The 26,132-nt window shown below is 30.7% G+C and overlaps 1 protein-coding gene across 8 annotated transcripts in view; it reads left to right on the forward strand.

The window, feature by feature from the left end:
• The window catches only part of LOC148236821 (paxillin-like), an 85,863-nt gene that overhangs the window by 23,571 nt on the left and 36,160 nt on the right, over positions 1-26,132 (forward strand). The window contains exon 1 of one of the 8 annotated variants that reach the window (XM_088182726.1): positions 12,244-12,684. The exons of 4 other annotated variants lie outside the window; for them this stretch is intronic. In XM_088182726.1, the coding sequence (XP_088038852.1) occupies positions 12,510-12,684 (175 nt within the window). In that variant the 5' untranslated portion in view covers positions 12,244-12,509. Of the gene's footprint in view, positions 1-12,243; positions 12,685-23,536; positions 23,759-26,132 lie in introns of those variants that run through there. 3 more of the 8 variants (XM_088182730.1, XM_088182731.1, XM_088182727.1) reach the window with 3 other exon arrangements.

Raw genomic sequence — 26,132 nt, forward strand, 5'->3', positions numbered from 1 at the left:
CGACAAATAAAGTTTCGCTACCTGTTCTATGATATGGTTTTCGCTAGATTTTTTTGCATTTGCGCAAAACAGTCGATTATCTAAAAACAACGCATTCATACATATGGCCGAAAAATGAGCTATTTCATACATCAATAATCGTAAAAATTAAAGAAGAAAAAATTACCGAGAGGCATACTTGGAACTTATTAAAAATGTGATCGCCAACGTCTGTAATCTAACATGACACCAATAGAATAAGACGTTTACATAGTACACAATACACCCAGTTTAGAAGCGTTAATTGCGCCGCTAGGAAAATTTTAGCGTCATATTTTTAGTCGATTCAAAATACGTGCGTACGTTATTTTATGTCTTGCCGCATTTTGTACAACATTACGCGACAAGCTGTTCGCTACGAACTGATTTAAATTTAATACTTTTTCGATTTTTTCTAATAAAATTAAGCCTCTCAGATAAAAATAAAAACATTATGAAAGTCAATAGTTTTATAAAAAGCGGAAAATTCTCATTACGTTGGCCAAATGAAAACTCGTTAGTTTTGTATAAGTATCTTATTTTTTACAAGATAATTTTTCGCAACACGACTAAACGAACCTTATCAGTTATGTAAGATTGGGGCTTATGAGAAAAAGATGCCAAACAAATTGAGTCATATTCTAAAATATAAGGTGTTATTTAAATATTTGTAGATAATCTTGGATATATTTACATATCATTAGACATCACAAATTAATTATTCCATCACCCACCTTAGTCCAGAACTATTTAATATGCATTTCAATATTGTAATATAATATTGATGTATGTATTTATAAAAACCCATTAAATAAAATAAAACGTTTTTAAATTTTTATCACGACTGGGGGATCGGAATTACTAATTTTTATAAATACAGTTTCGATTAGGTTTTCCTAAATACGCGGATAAATATCGAGGTGATTAAATAAACTTCACACCTTAAAAATTTTTTGAATGAACTTTTGAATACTACTTGAATACAGCTTGACGATTGGGTAAAATGTTTATTTATTTAGATTAAATTGATCATCGTGACTTAACAGGTTACCCCAATGCGTCACGATGGTCGTATAATGTATCCAGTACATATACAGTATATAATGTATCCGGTACCATTTTCACCTCCTCGAATGTGAAAATCAGGATCTGTTTCAAATATCAATAGTTTTGAGTTCATGTGTTGCGTAATAACTTTTATCAAACTCAAAAAGCAAGCAGTGTCTAATATGTCGTATTTTTTTCGTTCATTAAAAAAACTAAGCGTCTTCACGTGCCAAATTCCTGGTCGAAACTGAATAATATGTATGTGAAAATAAATCAGTTAAAACTGATGTTATGGGTTGTTTCTAGAAGAAGGAAACACCGTTAACTTTATGATTATATGATATTACATAAACAGGCCGTGTATCGAAAAAATAACTATAAGCATTCCTTGCTAAGATTTCCTATTCTAAATTCCAGCAACACACTGGTTGTAAATCGCTGCTATAGGTGCTAATTGGCTTTGCCTTAAACGATGTCTTCACATTTAAATTAAATCTTATACACGTTACAAATACATGTTGCAGATACATAATTTTTGTAAATTCCACTAACGTATAGTCGTAGGTGTCTCTTCTCAGGCATGTCAAGTTTTCAATGTCACGGTTACGTCACTACAACTCATTTTTGGATATGTCTTATGGAAGAGATCCCTGCGATAAACCCACGTGGTTTAAACCAGCTATACGATAATACCTATGTTGAGCCTTGATTAACATGCAAATCTTGCTCACGTTGCTCAATATTGTGGGTCAAGTGTTCAATTGGCCGTGATTGACGAGTGTTTATCTCGCCGTCTTGATGACGTTTTAATGATAAATTTTCCAAGGGTTTCAATTAAGATTAGTTCCATATGGTAGACGATGAGGTATTATTGCATATCTGCGGTACACTCAGGTGCCCTTTGCGCAATATATTATAAATAACGTCTCGGAAGATGACAGTGACCAGAGTCTGGTGAACGACGCGTTTTAATCGGCATGGACGTATTCCCAGTCTTCGTTTCAGTATACAGTAATAATGACAGTCTACACTAGCCAGTGGCGCAACGGATCAATTTGCTATAGACCAATTTATTTGACTGGGCTTGTCAAATTAATGCTACACGCACTAGGTGTATTCCTGTTTGGTCCTTGTGGCAATTGCCAAGAAAAGTGTATCAACATTGTATAATTTTATTTGCAATGATCGAAATAAATGTCCCATCTCACCGGTTACTGGACTGAAGCAATTATTTAATCAACTAATGAAAATCATATGTATAATTATTATACATATGATACTATAATACCTATCAAACGATAGACAAGTGTGTACAACATATATATATATATATATATATATATATATATATATATATATATATATATATATATATATATATATATATATATATATATATATATATATATATATATATGTATTAATCACACCATTTCCTGGATCTAGAATTCACATAAATTTAAGCTGCACCAGGGTATAAAATAATATATTAATTAATAAATATATGACTAGTTAGATCAGCCTCTAAGTTGTCACTTAAACATGCATTCATTTTCAATGAATACGATCTTAGTACGTTATATACATACTTATAGCAGAGTAACAGAGAAATTAACTGAAAAAATCTGTATTTATTACCCAAAATATAGTTTATGTATTGTATAATCTAATACAGTGGTGCCTTGATTTACGTACTTAATCCGTTCCGTGACGGAGCTCGTAACTTAAATTACTTGTATGTCAAATCAATTTTCCACGTTGAAATGAATTGAAATGCCATTAATCCATTTCAATGTAAATATTATACATACTACCGAAATGAATAATAAATTTTGTTCTTTTGCTCGTATGTCAAGACATTTCTCGTAGATTGATTCCATTTTAAAAAAATGACCCATAGCATCTGTGGTACAAAAATGACCCATAGCATCTCGTAAAATCAAAATTATAATATAATTATGGTGACTGTTTGGTGTCTGCGCTCAGTTTTGATCACTATATTTTTTAATCCTGCCGAAACCATTACAAGCTGAGAGCTATTGTCAAACAAGCGACACAATGCATCAATAACTGCACTGTTCAATCGAAAAGGTTCAATTTTATTGCACGACAATGCCCAATTATATACCGCACGATTAACCTTCCAAAAGTTGAATGATTTGGGCTATGAAATATTGTCTCATCCACCATCCATTAGAAATCAAGCCAACAGATTATCACTTAATTAAACATTTTCACAACTTCTTACAGGGTAAGGTCTTAAACAGCAAAACTACTGCTGAAACTGCATTTCTAGATTTTATCAACCATAAAACACTAAAATTTTATACCACTAAAATTAATTAATTTGTGGAAAATTATCAGAAATTCCATTTTTAAATACACGGTAAGCATCGTATCGTCTAAAAGCAAAGTTAACTATGTCCATTTATTTAATACATATGTCTGTTGATGTATTATGTACATCGTAGATGAATTTATTACATCGATATATTATCGCACACCGATCGCTTGTTCGCTAACCAATCAATTGCTCTTTATCAATCAACCGCACTCGATCAGGTTCGAAATCGCAGCACTCAATGATACCAATGACCATTATGTTTGTAGTACATTCGTCTGACATGTCATCCTAACAATCGAATCTCTCGCTCCTTCGTGCGTGTCTCATATACGTTTATTATAGGTGCGGCGTCCCGCTAATGACGGCCCATGTCTATAACTGTTTGTTCTATAAAAGGAAAAGTCGACCTTCGCAGATATGCGTCCTCTTCTTCTTATTCTGAACTAGTACTACTTGTGCTATGATACAATCTGAGATCTGACAGTCGCTTGCACGACGCGCGTCGGTCAGCACGACGCGTGCTATCTTTCGCAACAGCGCGAAATTTGAACCGCTGCCAAGTATCGCGCACGTGGGCATTCTGTTTTTTGCTCTTAACCCGCGACCCCCCCCCCAGATTTTTTGAATTGGCATAAATACCCTAATTTTATATTATAACAGGATTCGCCGCGCCACTTATTTATTATTAATCGATATGAATATTTATTTCGATGAGTAAGCACTATTACAATACCGGCTCTTCAATTATGCTATGTTTTTCAATGTGACCCATATGCGTATAAGTGTTTTATAAAATAAATAAAAAACATGTGTGTGGTGAGAAATATGTGAAGGTTCCAAAGAAACAAGAGGCTAATTACTAAATTTTATTTAAAAAATACAATACCGTTTATAATAAAACTTGTAATTAATATAAATTAATAAATTAAATAATACACATAAAAAGTCAAAGGGTAAAATACTTAATTGCCGATTTTTTTCACAGTATTTGCAATTTCCTTGACTGCAATTGATTTTGCATTAAAATTGCAATTTAAAAAAAAATGTTTCAACTCCTTCACTCTCCTCTGTAAAAATAGTATATTATTTGTTGATTTTTAAACGTCTGTTAAAATACAACAATATTATTCTTATGCCTTATAATTAAGATTCCAATCCTAGTATTTGAATATTCCAATTCAGACTATATTTGCCCGTTTCTTAAAAATTAGATATTCGAATATTTATTAAACTGTTCGCTAATTATTCGTTGATTTATGTAGTGATTTTTTATTTCTAAAACATTAAAACCCACCAACTCTAAAAACACAGTTGTGTATTATTTATTAACGCTGCGTTATCTACAACCCAGTTGTACCCCTTTTTATTTGGTGTTATTATTATTAATAAGAGCCATGGTCGTTACAACTACATAATAATAAATAAAAAACACTTTATTATTGCCGAAATTCCAGAAGTCACTTATATTTCCAAGTTAATATTGTGCAGCTGTGGACTTTCTTAGAGACTGGTCTTGAATTTTCTCTTTAAATCAATATTTTTGATCATACCAAATTGTAGGATTTTTGGCAGCAGGTATAACTAAAATACAACTTCTTACTGATTGAATGTATATAATACACATTTTTTAAATTAAATAAATATCACACATACACGTTATACCCGTACCTATTATTCAAATTTTATTTATTGATTCTTCATAACCTTACGAATATTTTATTATTAAATTTTCGATATTCGAATAGTTTACCATAATGAATATTTAGAAACTCTACTTATAAAATACAACACGCTTTCGAGTGTTCATAAAAATTGGGATCAGTATAATATTTTTAAAATTTAATTATGCATTATAAATTAATTATATTATACATATGTATGTATATTAAAAAATAACTACTATTTTGAGTTGTTGCTTTGGTACGATACTAGTTTTATAAATTTACCATTTTAGATGTCTTATAACAGGCATATGTGTAGTGTATATGTGTACATATGTAACTTATGCTTCTCGTTTTACGAAAAATAATCAATTGTATTAGTAAGATAAAGTTCCTTGTTGTGCCATCAGTCGATTAAATCGGCCAATGGCAAATATTTAGCATTTTTGATTTACAAAATGTGATTTTATTTTTGCTTAACAAAATATATTTTTTCACAATTTAAAATGTCAATCAATAGTTATATAGGTAACTATTATTTATATCAAAATTAATATAATTTTAGTACATATTAATATATTAGGTAATCCCGGAATTAATGTCGTTTTTTTAATAGGCAACTTTGGCTTAGTATTTTTGGGTCCGATGAGCAGTGAAGACGTGCGCTGTAATTTTTTTCTTCTCTGTGATCCTTTGCCTTTCTTTTAAACAAAAAAAATCTTTTCTACCCCATTTACAAACAATGGCAGAGACGTGTTCCTCGGAAACACATTTAAGAAGCTGTATGCTGTTTTCGTTTCATTAAAAAAAAACTGCGACAGAAGCAACAGAATGCATTTATGACATTTACGATGATATACTGGACAAAAGAAAGTGCCAAAGTTGGTTCAAAAAATTTCCAACGGGCAATCTCGATTTGAAGGACGAGCTTCGAAGTGGACGGCCCAGTCTAGTGGATAGTCCAGCTCTAAAGGCGGAAATCGAAGCAAATCCGATTATGACCATTGATGAATTATCGAAGAAAGTCGGCACATCACGGTTGAACACCCATCGTTATCTTGAGAAACTGCGAAAAGTTAAAAAATAAGGTATCTCGGTTCCTCGCGCGCTCACCGACGCAACAAAGCTCAACGCCTCAACACATGCAAAATACTGCAAGAAAAGCAACATTTTACCCCGTTTCTCCATAACCTTATCACCAGAGACGAAAAATGGGTTCTTTATCATGATATATAAAAATAGAAACAATGGTTAAATCGAAGTCAAACCCCAATTCCAACACCAAAACCAGGACTACATCCTCGGAAAGCATTATTGTGTGTGTGGTGGGATTCGAAAGGTGTAATTTATTATGATGTTTTAAAACAAGGGCAAACTGTTACTGCAGCCCTCTATTGTGAACAGATGGACAAATTAAATACGACGTTACAAAAAATTAGACCTGCTCTTGTGAATAAAAGTAATGTCATTCTTCAACATGATAACGCCCAGCCGCATGTTGCCGATATTACCCGTAAAAAAATCCAGGACCTTAGCTGGAATGTTTTATTGCATCCACCCTATTCTCTGGACTTGGTACCGAGCAACTTTCACTTATTTCGCTTTTTAGAAACGCAATTAGGGAACAAAAAATTCGACAATTCGACAAAAACTGAAATCGGGTCTTTCGGAGTTCTTCGAATCTAAACCAAAAGCCTTTTATGAGAAAGGAATTTTAGATCTAGTAACAAAATGGCAAAGAGTCGTAGATAACACTAGAAATTACTTTGTATTAAAAAAATATTAAATAATTGAAAAAAAAAATAAGTTTGAGTTTTAATAAAAAACGACATTAATTCCGGGATTACCTAATATTAAATAAACAATATGAACGCTTAAATTACATATTATTTAAAATAATATGACACTTATTAACAAATAGGATAATATGATAGTCTTCTCTAAGATTTTTACAAGTGAAAATTGACGTTTCCGGTGGGTGTTTTCTGTTAGTTTTTCTTTTCACAGCCATATTTCATTTCAAACGATTATTTTTTAATGTTATATATTTCTCAATATTTACCAACCTTGTTCCACCTATAAAACAACTTTACTACGAACATCGTTACAATGGGATGACGCACTTTAGCCACTCCCACCGATTTGTTGTTATTATTCGTACAAAATCAAGGTCGATTTTGATGTCGAATTTTATGTATATAAAATATTATAAGTCACTTTGTGTCAAAGGAACGTGTTTCTTTAATGATGTCGTGATGTAAAGAAAGAATGATGTTTTTTGTAAGTTCGAGAATAATTCTATAAAAAACATGCAATAAAATTTATAACCTATGAATAAATTAAATAAATATAAAAATGGCATATCAATAACATAAATCATATTTGATTATATTTATATCCCATTTAACTAGCATATGTTCTTAATGATTGTGTTTTAATGTATTATATTGTATTGCAAATGTTACATCATTATATATGAAGAACGGCTTTATTTATTAGTCAGTTAATATTTGTATGAATAAAAGATGAATGTCAAAACATAAATTGGAGTACAACACTTATTATAAATTGACAAAAGTGTCACATTTGTACCTTTTTGGTAATATACCATTAATCTATGTACAGTAAAATCCTACGCTAAAAATTCTGTACACCTACGTTATATTATTATAAAATAAAATATTGAACTTGTATCTGATACGAACTAAATCAATAAATATTAGAACTAGTACCCGGTTATATTTACATATTTATACATATATGTCAGATTCTCGTTGTTTTTATTATATAATAAATAATTATTAAAAAATTATTGCCAATTTATTTACAACAAATAAATGTTATACCAGTACGGATTTAAAGACTTAAAGTGACATATACTGTACAGTAGAGAAAAGTAATTTTATCTATTGTAGTAACTATAATAATCTACTTGCCTTATAATATAGTATGTACTATGTATATAATTTTAAGAACACTCGGCGTTGAAAGTGTTAACAATAACTAAACGCCTTTTGAACCTTATAATTTTCGTCAATCTACACGATCGAGCGTGTCAAATGTTGATTGTTAACTTTCTAGCTAATTTTTCCGCTTTCTATTCCGTACTGTAAAAAGGACGCCATTGTTACTATTTTCTAGCGATTTATGTTACTCCTAACCTTGACTCGTTTCTGAACGTTTCGCAGTGGGACGCTTGGAACGCGATTGTTCTAGAAATAATTGGATCAATGAATCTATCTGGTTCTAATAATTTTCCACCGACTAGCTAACGTAGTGATAAATCTTTTCGTCCTACCAGATGGAGACGAATTGTAGACGTCTGAATGAATCGAAACGCGTGGTGTTTCGCAATAATTCTAGGCATGATTCTTAGATCGTTCATACGTGCATTGAATGTTAATTGTGTATAATAAATAAATAAATGAGATAAAATGCGTCGGTATCTTTTTTGATCGCAAAACTTGGAGTACTATATTATTATAGCGCAGCTATTAATATTGCTATTGCGTGTTTTGAAATTATAATTATTATAAGTCAATGTTTAAAAAAATATAATTACGAGGAACTCATTTTCGCAGAAATAATATCATTATAATTAGACCACGGATATATTACAATTTAAAATCACGTCGCCCTCTCTCGTTATATATAGTATATCGTTATTCGTCCCAATTATTATTATTTATTTCACTAAAAAATCAACGATAAAATGAGTGCTAGAAAAAAAATATTGCACTGTTACAAACGGATACATGGGAACTCTTATAGAAGTTTCATGTTGCTTAGGAGTTTCAGTCTATTAGCATCTTCGGTCCTTATCTATCTGACTTTCGCTTCAGCATACTGCGCATACTCGACTGTCTGTTGCGCAAAATTATCGACAGTATACACGTCACTAATCAATTTTATAAATCGGATATGGGATACCAAGATAGTGGTCAAATCATTCTTACCGATAGATCGAAACAATATCATTAAACGTTTCATCTTTTGAGTATAAATACTAATGCTGAAAAAAATGGAACAACTTTTCCACAACTATATCCCAAAAAAATAAACAACTCTTAAAATGATTGTGTCAATTTATGTATGTATTCTAATCTAGTCAAGTGCAAACTACGTTCAATGGTCTAATTATTTTGTGCGAAATTAAATGCCAGATAGTTTTTGTTTTTTTTTACAATCCCGCAATGAACAAGTTCCATTTAAAGCGAGAAGGAATGACGTTATATATTAAAAAAGGAAGTGGAACTTATACAAAACAATGATAATAAGTGTCCAGAATCGTTATTCATGAAACAGAAACAGCCGAAAGAATAGGCTGAAATTGTGCACTTTTAGTGCTGTAAAAAGAACAGTTGCGAGACTTTACTTTAAATTCGTTCACATGTTTAAAGATCTATGTTGCGTTTTTGTACGTATATACATATGTATATATATAATATAAATATATATAATACATATGCACTAAAATATCTATAGGAAAGCAGTCTCTAGTCATTTGATAAATCTGTTCAACTTTTATTCATACGAAAAAATAATTTACAGACGTTATGGATAGAAAAATATTAAAACCGCTGTCGTGCATTTAAACAGAAGTAAGTAATGCTTATATTTAAGAGAGGAGTAAAGGGTTTTGCGCTGTCACTGATGAACCTATTCATCATTCGATGAATTTCACTCTGTATTAATGTTGAAAAACACATTTTGGGCTGTATCTTTAAACTCCTAATATTCTTTGTATTTTGTATAGTTTATCGTGAATAGTTATTTGCCTATTTATTGCTATTTCTGTGTTGAACAATACACGTTGTATTTTATTATTATTGTGAAATAATTTGATTTTTATTTAGTTAATAAAAATTATTGCTATCATTCTAAGTTGTAAACGGTCGACCTTAAGATTTGCGGTTTGAGACATTATTCTTACAATACGTATTATGGACATGACTACCTCACGCATACTCGTGTATATACATAACATAATGCATAGTAAACAGCATTGAGAAAATGGCGTTTTTCTATTCTCGCGGCCCTTTCCCGCCCACCGAGTTTCCTTTGATTAACGTCCGTCAAAGTCAAACTCTTCCCACAGATGTCTCATACTCGTTAGATATTAAACAACGGTGGCACTGCAAAACTCTCAACTCACGACCGGTGATTCTTGAAGTTTGTAAGTAAAAAATCGACATCGTAGGTCGTACAAAAAATTGTAATAAATCTTCCATGCAACCATTAGCCCAATGCGTTACAACGGTGTAAACACAATGAACGCCAGAATAAAATCAAAGTCTATAAATCAGTGACGTATATTTTATTTATTAAAAAATGAATTTGTGAAATTAGGAAAATCTAGATAAATATATTCTTTGATGATCGATCGGAATCATAATTGTATAATAAATAATAGGGTTCATATGGGATTGTATTAACCTTAAGTACACGAACGTAATGACTTTTTGGATTTTCAATAGAGTACTTAATATTATAAGAATTACAAATCATTATGTGGAAGTTAGCCATTTTAATTTTAATAGTATGCTTGAAGTAAATTTATGACGTCATTTATTACTATTAATGAGCTTTCATTTTTTGTTCTATAAATTAATTTTAATAATATAATTACTTACATCTATGTCATAAATACGTTTCGTACCATTAAATAGTTATTTATTATATATGAGTATCCGGCTATTCCGCACATGCCAAGTGCAGGTGTATCTAGCATTAAAATATTGCTCAAGAGAGCATGTCGATTGCTCTTGACAAAAAATCAACCTGCAGCTTTCACGTTGTACTTAATTGCATTTTTAATTGCTTGAGATTCTTAGAATAATTTTTTTATATATAATGTTATAATTATGTACACTTAACCTAAGGTTATGATTATTTTGCTAATAGTAGATATTATAGTCCTATATCTTACCTCCACAATATAACAAGTGGCGTTAATAGTAGAAGTATCCCACAGACAATGATTTGTATTGCCACAGTTTTTTTATAAATATCGATAACCTTAAATGTAAATCGAATTACTCCACTTTTGTCAAATTTTAAAGTTGACAAGATATGGAGTTTTCTATTTATCTTTAATAATTTATATATAATCGATATATTTATTTATATTTACTATTATTATTTAATTAGGCTACGTACTTTTTAAAAACCAAGTTTTTTTAAAAGCTTTTCATTTAATGAATATTTTTAGACATATGCTAGTTTGTGAAGGTTTTTCGATTGTATTTTTCCTCAAATTTTATTTGAAGAATGATTAGGAAAATGAAAGTTTTGCTGCATTTTTGCATTTTTGATTAAATCAAAATTTTAAATAGATCGATTTGTTTTAAAAAAATAATATAAAACATCTTCACGTCCATATTAAAACATTGATATTTCTTTACTAATTTCTTTCTTTGTTTTACCGCTGACTTATGTTGTTTTGGCTTAGCTTATGAAGAATCCTTGCACTATTCTTGCACTGGACTTTTCTCATTGAATACAGATGATGAACACTCTTAGCGGCGAACATATGCTAATTTCTGTATTGTTAATAAAAACTTCTAAACGCTATGATAAAATTTATCGGACGTCTAGATCTAGCACCGTCACGTAAGCTGAATCACATTCTTTAAAACGATTCTTTCTGTATAAAATCAATGTCAGCTCTTGCAAGAAGCACTATATGTGTGTGTAATAGCATTACTGTCACTAATAGAGAAGAATATGCCTAAAAAATATGTTTTGTCAATGTACATCTCTATTATATTTGTACGTAGAATGCAATGAATAAAAAATACATAGTGGAAATTAAGTGAAGAACAAAATCTACAAAATTATGTATTCACAAATAACAAAAAAATGCTAAAAATGAAACATAGCAAAAAATTCGCACGAACCTATTGGATAATCTAATATAACGCCATTCTTATACATTCTAGTTTTGCAATCATCGGACAGTGCATAAAAGTAGTCGAAATTATACATAAATAATTTTTAATAGCATTAACTCAACCTAAATATATATGTATTGTATATACTATTAATATGTAATTAAAATATTTTTCAACTTTTACATGCATAAATGCATGTTATTATATAATGGAATTAATTTATAAACATTAATAAAGCATATATTATTTGACTTGCAGCTAACTTCACGCGTTACACTTGATTTTTTTTTAATTTATGCCAATTAGTCATCTATCACTCGCGATCAAAGACACCTGCCCGACGATCGATCATTTAAGTTCTTAACCCAGCAGTGCCTCCAAACATCCCAGGTGATTTCCGATTCACATTTCGGTGTCCAATTAGCCTCGGCGACCGTTTCTCTAGTCCGTCTATAAATATTCGGCTGGCCGGTGCCGCCAGGTGACGATAAGACACTGTACACACGAGAGCGGTGCGAATCGTCAGTCAGTAGTGAGTCAGTGGTGATGGCGTCGACTGTGCGCGCGCGCACTTCGTCCCCCAAGTCCGTATCCTTCTCGCCCGTGCTGACAAGGAAGTTTCCCAGCAACAGATCGTCGCCTAGCAATGCGACGTCGCCAGTGCCCCATCACTATCACTTTGAGTGGCGCGATCACTACTCGGACTTTAACACTTACCTGGGTGAGTATATGTTGTGATTGCTGCTTTGAAAAACTGGAAAATTGGTGAAAATAATGAAATTCACAAAGATTGTGCTGTATTGTTGTGATTGGTGATATTAAAATGCTTGAATATACGTCATCGGTATTTTAAGAATATTGGTGAAATAGTATACATATTAGTTGTGTGTATGATATAAGGTTGCCAACTGTTGCGAATTAACCGGGATAATCCCGGTTTGGATTCCAGATAGATCATATCCAGGATAGGGTTACCAAATCATAAAGTAAAAAGTCTAATTTCACGGACTCATGCTAGGTCCGACATATTCCAGCTAATCTAATACCCTAACAAAGTATTTTCTAACTAAATTTAAGAAAAAAATATTAGATAGATCAACCTGCGTATAACAATATTTTTTTCAAATCACCATAAATTACGATGGAAATTATTGCTTTTTACGCAATTTTTAACTTCCGAGAAGTGCGAGTATAGAGTACTTAATATTTTTTGCAGTTCCTATATCATAATCTCTTTCCTGCTTAAATAATTTTGGTCTATGTTTATATTGATTCAATTTGACCTAAATTAACTAATTATTATTGACATAAGTTTTATATTAACAACGGTGGAACTTCGACTTACGATTAACTTGACTAACGAGTATTTTAAAATACGAGTAAGTTTCTTTTTAATTTTTTGCCTTGACATACGAACAATGTCTCGACACACGAGCAAAAAAACGTATTGCGTAACTTGAAAAAACTTTTCGCCATTGAAATAGATTAATGGCATTTCAATTAATTTCAATGTGGAATATTGATTTGAAATACGAGTAATTTGAGTTGCATGCTTGTGGCGTTTTGAATCGACCGCATATATGGATGGCACGCCACTGATAAGCACCATTCAGCAATATTTTTCCAGCTCCCTATAGCTATCGCCAAAAATATATTGTGTTTGGTAAACTCATTGAGAAGCTGGATGGCTCGTGTGAGATGTTTGTTTTCAATCGCTGATTTTCTTACCGCAACTGGCAAGAATAAGGGACGTAATCGCGATTATCTAGGGCACTCTAAAACTCAATTGAAAGTCGCCGGGCATTGATGAATTGTCGCTACTACCCTTTATCAACTTTAAAAATGCTTTATTAAGTATACGCCACATCAAGAATGCGTGAAAATATATACATATGTACGTGTGTACATAACTTTATTTGTTTTTTTATGATTTTTTATAACGTATTAAAAGATTTTCACCAGAAAACTTGATAAACACAATAGGAATGCATATAGTATGTATATGGATTAGAATAGAATATGTATTATAATAAAAATGAGATATAATTAAATATAAACTTATTAACACACGAACATTTTTATGTCTATTTGATTACCGATTGTAAAATTTTATTATTAACAAAGCATGCAAATTAATGTTAAAATTATTTTTTTGTCGTATACAAGAACAACGTGTTTTTTACTTTTAAAATAATATGTGTATTCATAAAATATTTTTTTAAATGTACAATGTACATACGTATTTCAACGTATTATAGAAATATAATATAAATCAAATAATATATTTTATTGCTTTACTTTTTATTTTGCTACTGAGAACAGTAATGTGTGGACATTTGAGGTTTATAATAACAAAAAAATGTGTTTCATTATGAATATAGTATATTATAGACACATGTAAATAGCAGTAAAAAATACAATAATCGAAATCAGTTTTCTAAAAAATAATAATGCATGTTACTGAATTACATGAATTTTTCATAACTTCTTAATTATTACACCCTGAAAAGTATAAGTAACGCTAAACAAAATGGCTGTGTATCTAAAACAATATATTAAATATAGACACATATTTATGTAATAACTATACAACGATATAGTTGCTTAATGCTCCAAATATGACGGACTAATTATGTTGTATTGCTCGTTTTCTGAAACCTGAGAGAATGTCAAAAATTCGCGTATTTCCTAATGTTTACTTCAAAGTAGACTAGAAAATATCTTGAAACAGTTTTCCTTATCAGATGAATGTTCTACTTGATAGTGGAGTATGTGCATCTTGATCATACAGCGTATTATGAGTTTTAAGATATTTTGAAAAACTTTTTTTTCGTTGTATATAAGCCTTATTGGATAATATATATCTACAATATTTTTTTTAGTATTTAATATTATTTTTCCAAATTTCATTACAAAAATATTTTTATTACTTGTAACTAACACAATTCGCTTGCATTTTAGAATATCTATGTATATGTCTGACAGAATACAATTATGGACTCCTTAAGAAATTAACCTCATTATAAGCAATGTATTTTAACCCAATGACTATTTCGATATAAATAGATGTACTCGATTTTAGATATACAGTATATAAATGTTATGCATATGAACAGAAGAACCATTAGGTTACATTATTGATGTCTTAGTATATATCTAAATAATAACTTCTTCTGTTATTTGGCAATAGTTTAAAGGTATGTTATTTCCTAAGCGATTGACAACTTTTAATTGTACGTTGCAATAAATGTGTATTGTTCAATAAAGTTATATTTTCATTTGTATTAATATAATTGCACTAACTGTTTGAGTGAAATCACATCCGACTACATTTTTATCGGTGAAGAAGGTTTTAAAACCAATTTAGGCTATTTTTAGAGTTTAGGTTTGGGTTTTAACATCAATTGGTTTCGCATTTATCAAATTAAGTTTTATAGACATTTTAGAGCAGCATATAATTCCATTAGTACATGTGAGTTATATATTTATATTTTCGCTAATATAAATATATATCTACCGGTAAAAATGTACTCTGATACGATTTTTCTGAAATGCCAGTGAAAATATACTTTCTCTTGTAATACACATTCAGTGAAACATTTATTAATTGCATGTGAATGTTTTTAAAATAAATGTTGCTTTATTTATATGTGCAACTGAATTTTTAATTATATTCTTGCTAGTATAAAAAACAATCAAATTACAAGTATAAATAATATGTTCCTGTTTACAGCATATATTATATAATATATATTAATTTTAATTAATTGCTTATAAATTAAAGTTTATATTATAATAATACCCCTACTTTAAAAAACTGTATCCACTGAAATTAATCTTTATTAAAAGTATAATTTTGATAGATTTGATTTTTCTAATTATACTAAACAATTTTTAATGTGGGTGGTGTCTTACTAATAATAATTAAAAAACAATATTTTTTATTTATTTTAATTCCCATTAAGTTAATCGTTCATTTTTTCAATCACAAACTAATCTTAGTGTTTTTTTTTTACTAAATACAATTAAACGGTCATCAACGAATATAAATATATAAAAATAATTGAGGTTCACTCATTCATCTATAGGTCATCCCCATTATCGTTATTTAATGCTCCTGCGCATTAGTAATGCCCAATTAATAGTTATTCTCCAATCTATACATCTTGTTTCGAAACAATTTTCAGACAAATTTTCCCGAATCGCTTGTCAGATTAGCTTCGTATTTTTTACCGATCGTTAACTTGAGTTTTATCGCTTTTTTAACATCCAAAAGAATTTTCCGGTACGTGTCCCGCGATCTGTCAGCCGAGGTTATAAGTTGTCATCTGGCGACATGGTTTTCTTTAAATGTCTAAATAAAAATAATATATATTGCCACTGCCAAGGGTTTGCAACACAATATCCAATTAGTGTTTTTTTAATTACATTATTTTTTTTCTTAGGCCGTGTAACTGTTGTTGCACATCTGTGGGTGTGATCCATAATTTCGTTTTCCACTTTAAGCATCGATTTTTTTTATCGTGCGGGCGTATGTGTCGGCTCTTGTCCGTATCTGAGATTCTCAAAATGTAATATAAAAAAACTTAATACCAAAATTGAGGCAAAAGCCCATAAACAACGCAAGCCCAATTTTGTAATTTGGCTTAACGCGTCAATGGTTCAGTGCCTATTGTCATTAATCAATTGTGTTTAAGTGGAACGAAATTGATTTCAGATTATTCAATTGTCCTTAGTATCAATTATTTTACGACACATTCTTCCAACAAAAAGAACATGTCAACTCTAACCATGCATTATTCAAATAAAAATCATTATCGTTGATATTTGCAGATTCTGTCAAAGCAAGTCTTCTAGCGCTTTCTCAATTACTGACTGTTAGAAAAATATAGAGCGTTTGATCCGTTCTGGAGTCTGTCACAGAACTTTCGAAAATTCTTTCTCCACCTGTACACATGTCGAATTACAGGAGAGCAATATTTTCTGATTATTTTTTATAAGATTTACACTTTCTTGCTCAACAAACAAATAAAGAAACGATGCATTTTTTTAGCATACATTTATAGTGGAAATACTTATCAACGCAAAAGTGCAGAACACTATCCATGTCATCGTTAAATTTTCGACTTATTTCATGGTTCTTCTTATTTATATGAATTGTGTGCTTACTTAACCGTCACAAGTTTATGTTTACAGAAGCAAATGTATGGTAATTTTAATTATCGTTTAACTCCTCCCCTTGAGGAGAAGTCTGTATTTTTCTTTCTGACCCACGTGTAAAGGCCGTATTATCGAGAATCATAGCGAAACACTTATATTGCTTAGAATATTTTATTATTCCTATTTTTAATTGTTTGACAACAAATAGGCCCCCACGACCGTACATCACGGAAGCCAGCGGTATAAAACCAGGCGGGATTTTCCCAATTGGGTTGATCCAAGTATTTCGGCTATAACAATATTTTTAGTGAGCATGTCCCAAAAATTTAATTTTTCAAATACGTATAATTTGTGTAATTACTTATAGCTACGTGTTACGCTCGTAGCATTGTCTGCGTCTCGTAGAATCCAGTCGTTTTAGAAAATCCAGTTGGACTTCGTTGCTGGACCAGAATTGACGTGAACTAAGAAGCGGCTACTTCCTCGATCTTTCAAGTCTCAGTCGAAGCTCGATGAGTTGCGAGTTGGGAATCTGCTTGAAGTTCTTGATGAAAATGTCTAAAGTGTATTCCGAATTGTCGAGATAAAGGAGGTTATTTTATATTGCCTACTCTCGACGTTGTACTAATTACTACAATTTGGAGATAGAATTAGATTCTTTTCTGTATTTTTTGCGTAACTGTTGTAATTTTAACAGCTGGAAACTCGGCACTTATAATCCCGAGTAGCGCATTACATCGACACTTGTCAATACGATAATATAATAATATAGTACCGAACAGTCTTTGTTTATCCATTTGAACATGCATTCACATAATTCGCCCGAATCTCCGATTATCAAGTACGTCAGCATAACAAATGCACTTGAGTGGGAAGTCGTCAAGACTAAAATTCGTATATTTCATTATTTTCTCAATAGAATGAAAAATTGTAATGACTTAGAAAACATTTTATATGGAAGCCAAATATATTATTTATGACAAGAATGTGTTAAATTACAGTAGACCACCCAATAACACGATAAATAGGGAATTTCCTATTTGGGTGCGTGTTGTTGGGGAACTAGAAAATACTCGTGCAATTTTTCGCAATACGTACATATGAATCAGGCGCGTATCTATTGTATTTATTTACCACGTTGGCGGGGGTCTATTGTATTTATTTACCACGTTCTTGCCATTACTGTGTTTTAATATTTATCTTTATATATGCACATATTTTCAAAATTCCTTCAGGAGTAGAAAAAAAGTAATAAGAACATTTACACAAAAATATTCGAATCTAGGCTTAACGGCTGTTTCGCTTTATGCACTTGTGATATCGCGCTTTGCGCTCAAAATACTGGGGTTTTTAGTGGAACTAACAACACCTCATTGCTTAACTAAATTATATTTATTTATTAGTGAACTTTTGAGGCGTTTTTAGAAATACATCTTTATGAGATAATAATCTCCGTGCTTCGTACTTCGGTCTTCGTGTTTCGTACATTTTATAATATTATTATTAGATATGAACCCAACCTTTAATTAATTTATATTTCCCTATCTCCAAATTCATTGGGCAAAGAAGCTTCTTTGAATATTTTAAATATACTCCGAGCACTCGCGGATCTCAAATGTAGTCAATATTATTTATATAAATATTAAAATTATGTATTATTTGGCTGCATAGCAAACTTTTTTTTTATATTTTCCTAAACAATATTATTTTCTTTTTTTCTATTTTATTGTAAGAAAATTTATGAATATATAAAGTGACATTTTTTGGGTACATATAATACATATATGTGAAACGAACCTGAATATTAAGTGAATTTGATTTATAATCATTTATGGTTAAGGGTGTGAATGTGTACTTGATCGAGCAATACGAAATTTTGAAATTTAATGAAATAAAAAGTTACTATTAACTTTTGCATATTTGGGTAAATTTAATATTTGCCTTAATTTGATCTCTTATCTATATATGTATGTATGTACATATGTATATGCATATTTATACTATATCCATTCATACAGATATAAGACCCAATTGAATTTTTAGTTAATCGTCCTATAGAATATAAACAATTATATAATACTACACAATATTATAAGCATTATTATTATTTTATAATTTTATATATAAATTTATTATATTATCGAAAATGGAAAAGTTTGCAAATTTATTACATACCTACCCATAACAAGCGTAAGATTTATTAATTTAAATGGAAAGATCACCAAAACAACTTGATTAAACCTATATTTTTTTGGGTGTTGTCATAGATCTTTTATGATAATTTTTGAAACGTTTAAAACTCCAAAAATGTCTGTTGAGAAACGCTCCGAGCAACAGAAGAAGAAGGCGCTTAGAAGTTATTCGCCCACTTGACTTGCAAAAGGCAAGTTTCTATTTGAATACAAAAAATCTTCTAATAATCACATTGTATCTTTTTGTTGTCCATATATGCCCGCATGGGAAACGCGTTTGAGAATCAATTACGCTAAATTAAATATTGAACCTAAGCCAATATCCTTCTTGTTTTCGTTCTGTATACCTTTTCTCAGTGCGTTAATTCAATAAGCAAACTTTTAAGTTATTACTTATTTTATTAAATAAATTAAATTTTGGGCCTAATAATCTTTTGTCTTGATTGTCTTAGATTTATAACCATTTGGAACGAATGACGATTAATTTGTAAAGCTTCTCAAATTGTATTTTTACATCCCGCATACGAAATATAGAGGTTCAATTTAATAGTTTATTTTTTATCTTGAACTAGAAATTAATGCGGTTCTCGGAAGTAAAAATATATTTAGTATTTTTATAGTGGATCGTCATTTCTCGTCGCGTTTCGGAAGATCTGTTGATGTTCTTTAGCGTGGAAACGCCTCTCTAGCACCAGAAATAATCACGTCCCATATAATCGAAAAGAATATGAGAGAGGAAATGGTCTTCGCGACTTGTGCAATTAACGAGCTGCCTACAATTTATGAGGTCGCTTTGATGTGTAAATGTTTCGACGTGATAATTTTCGTGAAAATTCTACCCAGATTTTCCAGCAATTAATAAAATTTAAATGTCGCGTGACTATTGATTACGCCTCAAATACATATGTAAATTTTACATAATTAGGGTAAAATATTTTAATTTAAAATAATCATTTTCCGGAAAACTTTATAAATGGTTTGAAAATTAACTAAAATATTTTTTTTAATAATTTGATCCAAGTTTCAAACCCGAAAAGTTTCCATTATTTGATTCAGATGTCATTTTAAGTATTTCAACTATAAAACTTTTATAACAGGATATTTGTATTTATTAGTTAAATATGAATAGCGATAAGCTAAATTATACATATTTACCATAACCATAGTTTAATAAGCTTTTGTATCTGCTCTTGGTAAATATTTCTTATTTTCGAACCCAAAGTACACATAATAATAAATTTGTTTTTTTGAATAATAAATATTTTTTTATTAAATTGAAAGTGCCATTTATTTATATAAATTACATATTTAAATGTGTTTTTTTTCCTGTGTGGTCTAACCGTATATGTTTGTGGTTTATTTTAATCTTTCTTAAAACACTTTTATCAGCAATTATAGTTAAAAGTAAATTTCCAGTGATTTTATACAAAAATAGTCAATGTATTTCAGTGAACACATAATGGGTTATATAAATATAACATATTTTTAAAATCGATAATACCATAAACTTGTATGACTTCTTGATAAGATATACATCTTGACAGTTATTCATAGTAGCATATCGAACTTATATTGTAACTTCTACTACCAAGATATGGTACTCATTTCCAATATATGTTTTATATATGAATTTTGAACGCGACTTATATTTTTTACTTTTGTGTGTTTAATTTTACTCTTTTTTTTCTTACGCATTATCAATAAAAAAATATTAAAACGCCATTAGCACATGGCATCTGACAGGCTTTAATCAAAAATAAAGATTTACATTTAACATATCCTATTTCACACACTAGCTTACCAAATCATCTGTCAGTATGAACCAGAGGTATTGTAATGATTTTGAGTTATTACTACATATATATTTATTATTATCCATATGTACAAATATATATGTACCTTTAAGATATATAGTATATAAGGTGAACAGATTTTGAAAATATCACAGGAAGAATTTCTTGTTCGAAGAAAAAAAAATGTTACATCTGACATTTTTATTCAAGGAAGACAAAATTATTAAGAAGGACAATCCTCAATGGAAGACGTCTGGTCACCTTAGTATATATCTTGCTATACTACGTCTATAAAAGCTATGCTAGCTCCGCTTCCCCTCTTGTATATCCTGATTTATATAAATAATTTGATAACATTTTAAATATTTTATCAACATTAACATATATATAGATATAGACTAGTCAATTTAATTTTTTATTTCTATCGAGTAATATTAGTACAACCGCTTTTCTCACATGCGATGGCATGAGCGAGTTTGCTTGCTCCAGCAATCGGGAGCGGTCTTGCGGACAAAAGTGAAGCACAGCATTGTAAATAAATTAAATTAAATAAACTTTGTTCGATTTAATTGCTTCAACTGGAGCTACCATGAATTATTGAAATACTTAAAACAATAAATTAAGTTTAACAATATTTAAAATTTAATTCACGACTTATCTAGACCACAATTACATATAAGAATAGTAACTTATTGTGCAATACTTAAATTACTGCCATCAACATACTAATATGATAACACTAATGTCGACTATTTTGCTTATGTTTTGATTTTACCTTTGTATTAAAAGTTTTCTGCTTTTTACTATTTACTGGCTTAAGACCATAGCAACTCGTAAATATGGCTGTTGTTAGCGCACACTAAAAGTGTTTTTTGTTACATTTTGGATATAATTAGTACTGTAGGTAATCCTATATAATTTCCCAAGGTAAATCGCCATTTTACAAAAGCCCGAGATAAATCGTTTGAATTTTAAAACAAAAACATTCAGACACGTCTGTAAAACTTTCCAACATTATGCTGTCTGTAATAAATAGCTATTAACGCGCCCAAAATAATATATATATATATATATATATATATATATATATATATATATATATATATATATATATATATATATATATATATAATAATATACTCATTTAAATGTGTAGGTAAGACTAATTTATAGAAGCAGACAATACAATTATTTATGGTGGCCACCCCTAAGAACATTGAGCAATATGCTCTTGCGACATAATGCATAAATAATCTTTCTCTTTTAGCCGAACTCACAATTTTTGTTTAAAAATGTGAAGCGCAATCGTTACATTGAGTAATACATTTAGAAATCCATTATCCATGATTTCTAAATATGACTGCCTTTCGTGTTTAATTTAAAATTTGCTTTGTATACAAGCTTCAGCAATATGATACTATTTTACAATTTCTTCACTTATATTATTTTCCAATATAACTTTTAAAGTACATATATTTTTCTGAACATTAAATTTCATAATAAATTATAAGTAGAAGAAATGGCTTAAAATCTACGTATAAATTTTTCAAATGTTTTCTATCCGGAGATGTTCGGTTTATTATCGGCGACTTATTTAATATTTTAGACGAGAATTAACTTGTAAGTGTTCTTATGTTGTTTATCATATATTTTCAATCGTCTTATTTTCTACATCTAATATCGCTTTGCGAAATTTGATAATGAGACTCGCCATGAGACCGTCAGCGGGAAACTCCTGCTCAGATTAGTCCGAGCATCTTGCCAAAATAACGAACCACAACATAAAAAGTCCTTAAAACCTTCATGGATGAGCTTTGAATCACGCGCCTAGGTAATATATTCATGCCTTCGCATCGATTAAGCATTGTAGCTTGTATCATTTGCCTCTATCGATGGTCATCCACAAATGGCCACATAAAAATCACGCTTTAACCAAGGGTTGTACATGAAACGGAGTTAAATTATAACTCGATTGGTCATGAAATGGCATTATCTCCCATTTGCCCAAGCTTTGGTCGAATGACTAGTATAAATGACTTGACTCGTAATCACAGCCTCACTCACTGACGATACGAGTTCCACGAGGAACCAGAGACCAGAGAGATCCGATTTTTCCAACTGTAAGATTTCACGACTCATGCTCGTTCGGCACCACCGTCCGAAACTAAATAACATCGGCATTTTCTGTACACCTTTTATACAAAAACCGGTATATTAAGATGAGGTGGTAATATATACCGGATGTTGTGCCCGCCGTAAATCAACGCAAGAGTTCAAATTTTTTTATTCGTTGATCAATTCAATCGTACTGGCGCGATTTTCGAACGTCTTATCTAACCGGATTCCCTCGTCTCGTTATCAGGCCGTTCGCCGGCTTTCGGAGGGGCACCGCCGGTCTTCTGCGGCCAACCGGTCGCCAGTTTATTTATAAGGAGTGATGTCATTGTGTCATATTGCATCGAGCGCGCCGCACGCCGCCTCCGCTGTTCTGTGTTTTGCACTTTTTTCGCATAACAGTGCACTTTCTGCAACATGGCCGACTTCGTCGACGTGGACTGCGACCTGTACAGTACCATAGTCAGGAAGGACCCTTCTCTGCTGCCCAAGAAGAAGCAGACTTTCGACATCTACGAGGACTCGAGCGGCTTGGGTGGGTTTCGTATTATCCTCGATCGCGAAAGTTCAAAGTGAAAAAAAGTGAGCAAGCATACCGATCCTGACTACCGATCATTCTTGCATATTTGCAGATGCATTTTCAAGGACGTCTGCGGACCGATCTCGGGTCAATGCGATCTGCTTTGCGAGCGTGGGTGTCGTCAAAAATGCATTTGTGCATGTGATTTTTTACCTCTCACAGTGTGTAGAGATGATTCATTAAATTTAAACTAGTGAATCTTAAAAATAATACTATTTTGGCAGTGCATTTACCTCATGAGTCTAGTCAAAATCTATTTACGTATCCTCAGTACCAAATATAATTGAGGTATTGTTTTACAAAATAATCTTTACGCCCGTAACTCGAGAAAGAACTAATTAACAATTAAAACAATGTCATGAGTGACAATTAAATTCGTCTCCATTATGATGAATTTGACGGCTATATTTAGAATGATGAACTAAGAAAAAACATTTAATTTCGTTTTTATACACGAACTAGCCAAATACAGGAAACTCTCGATTATCCTGGTGCGAATGTTTGAAGCTTGAAAATTTTTTCGTTGAAATTGTCTCAACAATGCATGTATGTTTCTTAAGTTTTCAGCTTTAGCTTTAAATTATAACCTCAACTGCTTACAATATTTAGTAAACGCAAGAAAGTTGTACTTACTATAAAATAAAAATAACGTTAATTTAAGGATTCGAAAGTAGCGAATCTACATAATCAGAGCTTGCCAATAAATATGGGGTTGATTTCCAATCTGTTCGCCATATAATTAAAAATAATACGAAGTTGATTTCACAATAGATTGTAATACATGTCCTTCCAAATATCATCATACATCGACAAAAGATAATTAAAATGTTGCAATGTAATATAGCTCTTCGAAAATTCATACTGATACTGAAAAATTAAAAGTTCGGATTATTCTTGATTTTTGATCATTGAAAATAAAATATTAGATCATTTAGTCGAAAATCAGTATTTATGTATTTGGCTATTATTATAATATGCTCAATGTTTATTCTTTTTATTAAAAATTCGCACATGTTATCATTTCAGCGGTATGAAATGTTTACAGAACGTTTCGCTGCGAATTTCTAGGTCAATGCATCTTTTTTTTAAATAGTATTCTGTAGTTACTTTAATTGTTAAAAAAAAATTAGTGTTGGTTCAGTAACAGACCTTCAAAACACATTACATAATTTTCATTATTTTCTCTTCGACAATAAACATTCCAAAAGTATTTATGTACCTATAGCAAATGGTTTTTTTCTTGATTCAATATACGATAATAGTTGCAGTACCTTCATTTCGAGGACAATTCAAATGAACAATATATAAAATAATTGTTCTATAAAACGAATTGTTGTGCATTACTGTTGGACAAATCAGATGCAAGTGTGAACAGCTTATGAATAACTCGAATCCTTTTCCGAAAAAAAATCAAAGATTTACCTTACGTTATTGCACAAATAATTAGTTTTAAGGAACAAAGTATTTATTAATTTAGTTATAATTTAGATTTTTTAAATATATTCATAAATATTCAATTATTTTAAAAATTATGACGAAAAAGTTGACATCATCATCTGTTGGATATTATGTACATACATAGTATGTGTGTGTCATTAAATTTTATATCCTTGTGGCGTAAAAACTACGTAACCTAATTTAATAAGTTTTTTCCAATAAAATTTATAAAAATGTAATAGAATACCTTCCGATTTTTTTGGTATAAATTGAACCAGTAATTCTTCTTGTTTAACTTTGACATGTAAAATATAATAAATTGTTTATTAATTACAAAGTGCGTATGATTGAAAATAAGTATGTATATGAATAAAAATACAAGTACTACAGCATAAAATGGTTTTAAAATCCAATTAGTGACTCAGACTTTTTCATTTGACAGATAAGTAAGAAAAAGTGACATCGATAATATGTCGCTGTTGATCTATCATGTTCTAATCAGAGCACGTTTCGATAGGTTTTATAATGGTGTATGTATATCTGAGTGTGTGTGTATGGCACAAAAAATGTGTCAGGAGTTGCGCATTTTTTTTATGCACACAAATGTGTTTTCTCTAAAACTCCCCATGTGTTGTTTTATGCGTGGAACTATTTTGATTCGTGTTGATATTGTTCGCTGGAAATCTATTATTGAACCGTGATTCCCAGTTAATTTTTATTATATGTGTATATTAGTCGGTCAGTGCGCCATTATATTATTTTTGTCGAGGTATCTGCGCATATTTTGCACTATCGCTAAAAATTCTTGCACATCTGACGTTATCAACGTGAATCATATGTCTGTTAATCGCTCGTTTCTGCGCTTGTCGGACAATTGCCAATATTTCCTTAC

Source organism: Plectrocnemia conspersa, unplaced genomic scaffold, assembly GCF_051122295.1.
Source record: "Plectrocnemia conspersa isolate PC_06_02 unplaced genomic scaffold, ASM5112229v1 ptg000003l, whole genome shotgun sequence".
NCBI classification, from domain to species: Eukaryota; Metazoa; Arthropoda; class Insecta; order Trichoptera; family Polycentropodidae; genus Plectrocnemia; species Plectrocnemia conspersa.